Genomic DNA, 10,905 nt, shown 5'->3' on the forward strand with positions numbered 1-10,905 from the left:
ATTAAAATGGGAATAAATTATCCTGTTGCTGGTAATTATACTATCATTGATCATCAGTCATACTAATTGAATAGACCGGTTTTCTCAGCAAGTAGCCCATTAAAAAGCCCCTCTGCGGTCTTAAAGCCTCATTGGGGCAGCAGGCTATTTAAACAGCACGATGTGCATGAGTGGCTCGTTACAATACCTGTGCCAGCTTCCTAAAAACGAATATGAACTTTTAATATGCAGAGAATACTTATCCCCTCTTGACCAAAGTTAAAATAACTTAATCAGAAGCTAGGCTAACAGTAGTATGTCAAGTCTGCGCAGAGGTCCATTCGTTAGTGTGTACTAGTGTCATGGTCCACAGTTAGATAGGTAAGCAAGTGCACAGATTTGGTAAAGATAACACCGAGGGATTTGGGAACAGCCTATTGCAACAAATACTTTGAGCAGAAAAATCAGTAGCCTTATACATGTTTGTTTGTATGTTTACTTGTTCTCATCAAAGTCCAAGCTATTAAATCTTCAAACAACTGTGTACAATCAGACAAAAAATGTCCAAACAAAATGTTGTGTTTCTTCTGAACCATTACTAACTTATCAATTATGCATTAATAATGGCAACATTTATTAATTTAATTTTTTTCTTGATTTGCGACACTCCAAAACTGTATGTAAACGGCAAAACTAACAGAAATACACACAAAGTTTGTAGTAAAATACATAGCCATCTACTTTTTTCCAAGTACGTCTTTAGACCGGTTCTGTAGTTCGGCCTGTGCACTATAAAGCTGTCTGCCCATGGATGGACGTGCATATGTTCTTGAGAATCCAATTCCCCATATTTACAAGATAAAAATGCAACCCTGTTTCCTGGAAAGCGTGGGTGTTGCAGCATAAGCAGCACGTGTGTATAACATATAAAATGTTGAAACTGAGACATGTTGTTTTATGAAAAATATCGCTTCATTTTGAATGTAACACCAACCACATACAGCCCATGAGTATTATTGAATTCATTTATCATATATTTATTTATTCACCAAATATACAGTTCATATTGGCTAAATCAGGAGATAACAAGGTGTAAACGTGAACATTTGTTATAGATTAGTGCTTAAATATTTATAACCCTGTTTCCATCATGGAAACTTTCCTCACGTACTAAGAACCATTCGAGTGACTCGTTTTTTTTTTAAAGGCGTGGATCAGGGTCTAAATGAAGTTCTGGAAAATTGAACATTGTGATCAACATTGTGACATGCATGGGAAACAGTCAACCACTAGAGGGCAAACTTTTATCTATAATCATGATAAGATCTAGTGTGTGTGTGTGTGTGTGTGTGTGTGTGGGGGGGGGGGTTTCACCCTTTTTTCAGCACCCCAAGATGCTGAGCTGATTACCTTAGCAAACGTTTACTGTGATAGTTGGATCATAATAGAAATTTCACTGATACCTTTTCAGACACTGCTGACAAATTGTATAAAATTATGCAAAGCAGTGGCTATAAGATGGTTTTCCCTTTCTTTTCTAGTTTGCACAGATATGTGATAGAAAGATGAGGTCTTTGTCAGGGTTTCTGATGATGAACTGCAAGAAAACTGCAGCTTCTAGGTGTAACAGTATATCATCTTTGTCCTCACTGACCCTGTCTGTTGCAGTCCCTTGTTGCTCTTTCGTTGCTTCTCCCCCGCCTCCTCCATCCCTACACTCATCCTCACCCACCCCATCTCTTCCTTGGCTGAGACCGGCTGGCTGGCACTATTATCAATTCTTTCTGTCAGCATGCCTGCAACAAAAAAAAAAAAAGAAAGAAAAAAAAAGCTTACGTCACAGTCATTACTGGCCCTATAAAAGTCAGAGTGATGCAGATTCACTGTGCAGTCAGCCCGGCAACATTCACAGACACAGAGCAGCCCGTCTCACTAGTCATGGCTTCCGCAGGCTTTGACCCTTACTTTTCTTCTGCTTACAAGAAGAGGGGAGTTGTGCGCAGCGGAGGATATGGGACTGGTGGAGGGGGAGCAGCTAGGTCTGCCTACTCCACCCACTCTGCCCCAGTAACTTCCTATGCATCTTCACGCAGAAGTTATCCTGCATACGCCCGAGCTACTTCCAGCTACTCCACCATTCTTTCTGCTCCTGTGCTTGCACCTGCTCCTGAGCTACGCCTTGACCAAGCAGCCCAAGTCAGCTCTGAGTTCAAAGCAGTAAGGACCCAGGAGAAGGCTCAGCTGCAAGACCTGAATGACCGCTTTGCAAGCTTCATTGAGAGGGTCCATGAACTTGAGCAGCAGAACAAGTTGCTGGAGACTGAGCTCCTGCTGCTTAGGCAAAGGCAGACGGAGCCATCCAACATTCGGGCCCTGTATGAGCATGAGATCCGCCAGCTCCGTGTAGCTGTGGAAGAGGCCCGCCATGAGAAGCAAGCAGCCCAGGACCACAGGGATCAGATGGAGGATGTGCTGACGAACCTACAGAAACGGTATGAGGAGGAAGTGCTTGGCAGAGAGGAGGCCGAGGGCAGGCTCATGGATGCCAGGAAGGGAGCAGATGAAGCCACACTGGGCCAGGCCGAGCTTGAGAAACGAGTCGAGACCCTGCTGGAGGAGCTGGCCTTCCTGAAGCGTCTCTGTGAGAGTGAGATTGCGGAGCTGCAGGCCCAAATCCAGTACAGTGCAGAGGTGTCAGTGGAGATGGAGGTTGCCAAACCGGACCTGTCTGCTGCCCTCCGTGACATCCGAGTGCAGTACGAGAAGCTGGCACAGCGCAACCTGCAGTCAGCCGAAGAATGGTTCTGCAACAAGATGAATGTCATGACAGTGGGCGCCACTCGCACCACGGAGACTGCACGCAGTGCCAAAGATGAAGTTGGAGAGTACCGCCGGTTGCTTAAAGCCAAAATGCTGGAGATTGATGCCTGCCGCGAGATGAACCAAGCTCTGGAAAACCAACTACAGGAAGTGGAGGAGAAACAGAGTGGTGAGATTGCTGCACTGCAGGTGAGGCACAGAAACAGAGGAAGTGCAGTGACCTCTGTCTCTTTCCTGTGATAAAAAAAAAGAAGTGATCCTTTGTTATTTTCTGTTACTCAGAGGAGTCACAGAGCAGATATTTAACTTATGTACATATAACATTTCTCTTTGTACAGGATACAATATGTGAACTGGAAGAAGAGCTGAGGGCAAACAAAAATGACATGGCTCGCTACTTGAAAGATTACCAGGACCTTCTGAATGTGAAGATGGCACTGGATATCGAAATTGCTGCATACAGGTAAGTGTCTTATACATAGTGTCCCACTGTCTTATATACTGGATGGTAATTGTGGAATACACAATAAAATGGGTAATTAGGCATCTCATCTTCTTGTAATGTGTGCTTTATCCTATCAGGAAGCTTCTTGAGGGAGAAGAGAATCGTTTGAATGTGGCAGGACCGATTTCTGTCACTGGGTACTCCCAAGCCATGTTTTCTGCTCCGTCCTATGGAAGAACGCAGATCTCCATGCATTCTCAGCTGAGCTCTGCAGCTCCATACCTGCTGAGCTCCCGCCTGTATACTACATCGCTGCCCACAGAGGAGACAATATCTGCAAGCCAAGCACAGCAGGCAGAGGCTAGCCCTCCCGAAGAGGAGGAAGAAGAGCAGGTGGAAGAGGAACAGAAAGCTGAAGAAGAAGAAAAGGAGGAAGAAGAGGCAGAGCAGCAGGAAGGGGGGGAAGAAGAGGAGGAGGAGACAGCAGAGAAGGAAGGAGAAGAAGAAGAGGGAGAGAAGGAGGAAGAGGCAGATGCAGAAGGTTAGTGTGGTAAATTTCCATGTATGCCCCTGTGCGTGTCCCTGTGTGTATGTAGTTGGAAACTAATGTGATCTTTTATCTTTCTTCACCCCATTTTCATCGCGAAGAGGCTGAGGCAGAGGATGGAGAAAAAGAAGATGAGGAGGAAGGAGGAGAGGACGGCCAGCCTGAAGACGAGGAAGATGCCGAACAGAAAGAAACACAGGGCGATGAAGAGGGTGAGAAGGAGGAAGAAACTGTAAAAGAAGAGGAGGCAGAGGCTGAAGAGAAAAATAGGAAAACAACAGATAAAAAAGTCTAACTTTACTCATTTTAAAAACAAAGTGCTAGCCTGTAGCTAAAAGGATGTTCCAAATCCTCTGGTGCTCCTATTTGCTCTGATGTCTCATTCAAACCAAATAAAAATATCTGTGCTGGTGACCTTCACCTCTGTGTGGTCGACACGAGTGAAAGCTTGTACCTGAAAGCATGTATGCACAGGTACACTCTGCAAAAGATTTAAATTTTTTTTACAAAGACAGGATGTGTCAGGAGTAGGAATTCTGCTTGGTGGAGAAATGTTTGCTGGTGCTTTACCTTAACCAAAATATGCTTATGTAACTGCCTTGTATGTGCAATAGCCTTCAAGTGCATCGTGTGCTGCATTGAACTCCAATAAAGCCTTGAAGCCTTCTTAACCAGAAACTATCTCCTGGATTTTAATTTTTCCATACAAAAACAATTCGCAATGGTGTGTTAAATCGAGTCACATTTAGCATAAATAAAACGCATAAAAAGAAAATCATATTCAGCGTCCAAGTCCTGCAACTCACTTGCACATGTCAGGATGGAAATTTTTCCTTCCTAATTAGCCCCTGAGCTTCTTTTTCTTTCATTCAGAGTCTTAAAGCAAAATGCTACTGTTGCACTAGAATGTTAATGGAGGTTAATGGAAAAGTACAGAAATGGCAGCCAGAGGGCCCTGCTTCTGTTCACCACAATAAATCAGCTCACAACTGACTGAGAGGAGGAGGGCTGCAGCAAACCAGCACGGTCAGCAAGTCTGGATCATCTTAGGTCTTATTCAGCGAAAAAAAGAAAAAAACACACACCAGTCCACAATTAAAATGCATGAAAAACAACACACGACACAATAAATTTTCAGTGTATCGGGCTAGCATTAATCTTTTAGCTTTTCAACATGACAAAGCCAATAAAGTCTCCTTAGATTTCCAGTAACTTGTGAAACCAAAGGCTGGTGTTAACGAATTGTGTTAAGCTGGCGTTTTAGGCTTTTTAAGTCAGCAGGTCGTCCGCTGTCCCGTCTCTGTTTGATCAGCGAGCTGACACCGGTGTTTTTTTCCTGCTGCCTCACCCTCATCCACATCACTGTCCATAAATCAGGGCGCCCTGAAACCTTTATGACTCAGCTAGTCTGCTGCACCAAAGAATCTGGCAAAGTGTCAGCTCATGCAGAACAGCGAGGAGTGGAGGAAAAAGAGAGAGCAATTTCATTATTCCATTAGGGAGAAAGACAGACAGATTGAGGGTGGACTCGGGGGGTGGGGGCATTGGAATAGCTTGCTGCACTAAAACCTTGACAGAGGACAGACTGTCTTTATCCAGCAAATAGGTGGAGGATTTCAGGGCTTCCTTTAGGCATTTGCAGAGATGCAGCTCTTATCACTTAAGTAAACCCCAAACACACACACACACACACACACACACACAGATGAGCATACACACAGATGCATACTTTCTTCCTTCTTCTTCGTGTCTAAATGGGACACACAAGTGGTTAGAAGTGCTGCATCATATAATTTTAAGCACATAATGGCCCTTTTAATTCATTCAGCAGATTTCCTACTCAGTGTCGCATGTATAAAGGCAATGCCCTAAACACTGTGCAGTATCTTTTGCCACTCTCTCACCATCCCCCATGTCCTCACTTTACCTCACTCGGAGCTACACACACCCCCATCCTCCACGTTATGTTGCTCTTGGTTGCCACAGTAGAGTCGGTCCAGAGGAGCACTCCGTTTAATTATTAGAAATTCCACTTTAGAGTGAATTTGGCTTTGTGTTACACACACCTTTCACCACTCAGACAGAGCAATACAGCAAATGTGTTTTTTTTACTGGATTAAAAGACCACTAATTACACACCACTGGGTGGATTATAACACACAAACCACGCTGCAGATAGAATGCTGAAAAGGGTATAAGGCTCCTCGGAGCAGAAATAGTAAACCACCAGTAGGATGTATAGCTATTCTCCCACTTGCCTTCCATACAGCTAGGGAGCCTCGCAAGGTTTTGTGCATGTGTGTGCCTACAGCTTGTGTGAAGCAGCTCAGGGCACAGTGGGGCACAGATCCCCTGTAAATGCAGCATATCAAAGCAAGGCTGTATTATTTTTATCACATTTCATCTCTCAGATACTGACTTTCAGCTCGTGTTTCATCTGTCACATTTGGGCTGTGAACGGACTGGTGTATAAATCTTATGACTCTCTTCCTCTTCTGGGCATAACACTATGTTAGAGGCAGGGAGGCCTATCACCGGGCCCACCGGAGACCTCCAAGAGTTACATCCCTTTGATGAAAAAGAGAGAGAGAGAGAGAGAGAGAAAAAAAACAAAGAGCTGGAGATATTGACAAAAACCAAGCTTCCTGTAAAACAGGCTAGGTAAAAAAAAAAGTGTCAGGATTGTACAGTAAGTGTAAACTCTTGTTTTATGACGTAGATGAAATTAACTGATTCAACTTTGTGTCAGATTTAGAAAGAAATTACTAGCCAATAGATATACATCCACTCCCGTGTAAACACCCTGGCTCATTTGACATAGTCAACATTAAAAATTGATGATCATAACCTTCTGTTATGATCACTATCATTATAATTTCCAAAGGGTAAAAATCTCAGGAGTAATAGTGGTTTGTAGATTGTTACAAATATCATGAAAGTATTGATAGTTTCAATATCAATGCCGATATTGGTATCACCTCGATACTAGGGTGACTGATACGACCAAAATTTGCAGTCTGGCACAGCACTAATCTACAAAGCAGAATCCCAGCATTACTAATCTTTTGTGGTCTTTTATGGAATATTAATTAAGTTGTTTTTTTAAACAAAAAGCTGCACTTTGATACACTCTGGTGTACATGCATAAGAAAACATGAGCATAAACTCTTTAAAAAAAAAAAAACACTGCAGGAATGAATGCTTTCCATGTCTTTGGAAAGATGGTGTTTTCACCTTGAAAGCAGCACTTGTCGTCCAGATTATGGGTTTTAAATTGTGGGTGGGCGGGCATGTGCTCCCAGGCTCCGGTCCAGACAGTGATTGTGGTGGCACTGCAGTCTGTCTTTTTCTCTTTTTTTTGGATGGATGTTACACACGGAAATCTGGATAAGAGTTGCAGCTCCCTCTGCTGATCTGAGAGAATCGTCTAATTAAAAAGCCTGTGTCAAAAGAGCCCTCACGCTGGCCTGGAAGGCAGCAGGCAGAGACCATTTCATTTAAAGAGGTTGCAAACTCCAGTGCTATAAATAGATTCTCATGTGTACATACAGCTTAGCTTCAATTTTCAGATGGCCTCATGCACCCACTTTCTGTGCTACAAAGAATGCTTCAGTGAGTCAGATGGAGACAAATGGGAGAGCCTCAGGGTGCATCCCTTCTCTTGCATCACAACCTGAAAATTAGATGTTAGGCATGTGGATACAAATGTGCTGAAGCTTGCTTAGACTATACCTGAGAAAGTGGAGGGTGTGATCACATATATTGACACTGTATATTTCCTTAAGTCATGTGAGGGCTACATTTATCGTCCTGTGGAAATAACACTGTTTATCTAATTAGGATCTTTGCACAGGAAATGTGGTGACACGTCAGCAGGCTTCAAAAGCATGCAGCAAACATGAGAAACAGAAGCTTTTTTTCCCAAAACTACAAATGACTCAGAAAAAGAAACAACAGAGAAATTTTGGACATGAGAACAACAAAAAAGTCAACAGGAGCCTGTGCCCCAGGATGTAGAGTTGTTATGCACTGGCAGGGCATTGACCTATCCTCAAAGAGCTGCTGGACTGAGCAATTACCTGTATCTGCAGCCCAACCCCAATTGGGGTTGGGCTGCAGATGGATGCCCAACCCCAATTTGCCTTTGGCATCTTGTGGTTCTGGCTGTGGACCTATAAATCCATTAGGCCTTTTTTGTTGACTTGTGTTTCAGGAACTGAACCGCCCTCCCTCAGAGGGGGCAGTGTGACTCTGTGCTCAGATCCCTTCCACTTAGAAGTCTCTGAGGCCTCCGTGCTTTCCTCACATTATACTAGAAAATCAGAATTCACTGAGTTTAGTAATTCCCGACGCTGAGGAAAAGTCAACTCAGGTCAAGCTTTATAACACTTCATACATATGGATGCCCATTGTGCTTCATCTTTGTGCATGCCGCAAAAAAACCCAAAACAAAATGCACACACACGGGCATATGCGTTCAAGCTTTTCCCTGCAGAAAAAAACTCATCAAATGCAGCAGAAAATAGCAAGGTGGATGCTGGATTGAGAGCTTATTTACTATTATTTCAGCTGTCTGTCATACTAGATGCACATTCATCTGTCTGACGATACACTGAGAAAGCCCGAGGCAATGTAAACAGATAGTGTATCCCGCAATAAAGACAAAAACATTACTGCTAGCTCTGATTTTTTTTTATCTACCATATCAGCAGCACATCCTCATCACCAGGACCACTTCTTTGCTTTCATGTAGGAAGCTGAGAACAAACAGTGTTTACGTCCCAGCTGTTGTGGCTCTGAGCTGCTTGTGCAACCTGTTTCCATTTACTTTGCACATGTGCACACGGCTGGATTATAAACTGTTTTATTTCCAAAAAAATGAGGCTTTATTATCAAAATACTGCACCTAGTCAAAGAGTAGCGCAGGCGTCTGCCTGACCTGATCTAAATGAGACAATGAGGGCAAAAGGGGTTTCTAGTAAGGATGCAGCCTGTCTCCTTCTATTGCTTATGGAGCATTAAACTTCAGGTGAACTCTGGGGTTCAGTCAGCTTGTAACTCAGTCTCTCGCCCTCTCTCTCTTTCAAACACACACACTAACACACCAGTGCACACAGACACCCATCTAAATTTCATGATTTCTCCTTATGGAGGAAGAGCAGAAGTAAATATTAAAAAAATACCATGGCAGACCATAAATGTGACTCAAGAATGAGGCTTATCTATAGTACTGCAATAGCAGACAGCAGTCAGGTGATGGCACTGTTGCATTCCTTTTTGCAAGCTTGATTGTTTTCTTTATAACTTCCCAAAAGCAACTCTTTAAATTTCATATGAGAGATTTTGCCCAAAGCACAAGAAGAATCAGAGGCAAAAAGGGCACGAGCAGATGCGAACACCCTCCTACAATGAACTCAGCGAGCACCTACGGTTCAGCCAGAAATAGGTCACAATAACCATCTGTAACAGCTCAAGTCATAACCTTGAAAATTCAGTTACAAAATACATCCCTGGTCCTCAGTATTCTGGATGGCCTCAGTCAGTGTACTTAAACCATTTAGCTCTGTAAAACTGGTTAAACTTACAGCAGAAAGAAAACATGCACAGTCACTCAAAATGCTATCAACTAAGAGCAGAAATGCTTTCCGGCTTTAATTAATTACAGTTTTGTCTATAGGCTTATAAAGTGCTATTTTGTAGTTCCCATATGTTTAATAGCCCCCCACACCACCACCATCTTTTTTTAAATAACAGCTTCTAATCAGACTGCTCTGCATTAGTTATAATTCATTACAAGCTGTGTTCAAAAAAGAGATACATCACAATAGATGGGGGACAGAATAATGGAAATTGTCCTGGTACAACAAAAGCACCGCGGCTGAACATTACTGACAGCACCATTTGGTTGACCAGCGGCAGCAGAAAAATAAACACATATGACGGGCAAACAAAAGGCTGAATGGGCTACCAGATCTCAGAGCCAACAGCTGTAAATTACTTCAGTGGGTAGGGGATGGGAAGGCAAAGGGAGGGGAAAGGGTGAAGTCTCATCTCACTGATGGACAAATCAGCAGTTGTGTTTTCTGGCATTGCCTCCATAGGCTTCTCCTAATTTTGTGGCTTGCATGGAATGGGCCACAGTTAAATGAGATATAGTCTTGACTATGAGAGCATAACTAGAGAGGAGCCGAACAACCCAAATATCAGTAGTATCAATACCAATGCTGATATTGGTATTGATACTAGCATGACAGGATCGATATTTTGTTTCTGTCCCAGAGTCAGTATGCAGCCCACAGGATTGTGATAAATAAATATTTGTTTTTTGAAAATAAAAAAATATGCTAAATATACTATTAAAATGTATATAGCCTATAACACATTTAAACAACAGAACTTGGCCCTAAGTGCTTTAAAGACAGGCTCATTTATATTCCACGTCTCCAAAAAAACCCAGTTTCAAAAATAAATGAACATTTGAAAGGTGTGTTTTGTTGTGCTAATTGTTGTGGAAAATAAAAATCAAAGTGTAATCAATAAAATTGTTCAAATGTGTGAAGAACTTGCAATTGGATGATAAGTCATGACACAGTGATCTCCCTCATGTAAGCTGCCTTTAAGGTATAAGTATCACTCTCGGTATTGGTATACCGATACTGGTACCAACATTTGCAGTATCACACAGTGCTGAGCACCACCAGCTGCAGCAGGGACTCTGCAGTTCAATCTCATTTTTGAATTAAAAAACAATAACCTGGCTATCATTTATTTATTGCTCATCAGTGATTTATAACTCTGTCTTCAATTAATTATTCCTCTGTAAGATTGTCAACTTGTGAGGCAGTGGCCTCATGAAACCGACACTATCGGGAGTCACTGGAGCAAAGCGAGAGATAGTTCAGTCTTCTCTAATTTCCCCGAATTCAATTTGAAGCTCATTTGAGGATTTATGAGGAACTGTTAAAGTTATCGATTGACTGATGGCGAGAGCAAAATAGCTGCTGGGACTAAGGTTGCCTGGGACAACTACCTACCCTTGATGAAATAAGTCCCTGCGGTGTATTGTGGGACTGCCCTGCGTTGTATTGCGCTGGGGGTTGGGGGTTAGCTCGTC

General features: G+C 42.8%; 1 protein-coding gene across 1 annotated transcript; it reads left to right on the forward strand.

Moving 5' to 3' along the window:
• The first annotated feature begins 1,353 nt into the window (after positions 1-1,353).
• On the forward strand, positions 1,354-5,207 carry LOC146507160 (neurofilament light polypeptide-like). The gene is made up of 4 exons (XM_085180244.1): positions 1,354-2,988; positions 3,138-3,262; positions 3,382-3,785; positions 3,893-5,207. The coding sequence occupies exons 1-4, from the start codon at positions 1,852-1,854 to the stop codon at positions 4,084-4,086; spliced, it is 1,860 nt and encodes a 619-aa protein (XP_085036370.1). The 5' UTR covers positions 1,354-1,851; the 3' UTR covers positions 4,087-5,207.
• The last annotated feature ends 5,698 nt before the right edge of the window (positions 5,208-10,905 follow it).

This window comes from Neolamprologus multifasciatus, chromosome 12 (genome assembly GCF_963576455.1).
Source record: "Neolamprologus multifasciatus chromosome 12, fNeoMul1.2, whole genome shotgun sequence".
In the NCBI taxonomy this organism is placed as follows: Eukaryota; Metazoa; Chordata; class Actinopteri; order Cichliformes; family Cichlidae; genus Neolamprologus; species Neolamprologus multifasciatus.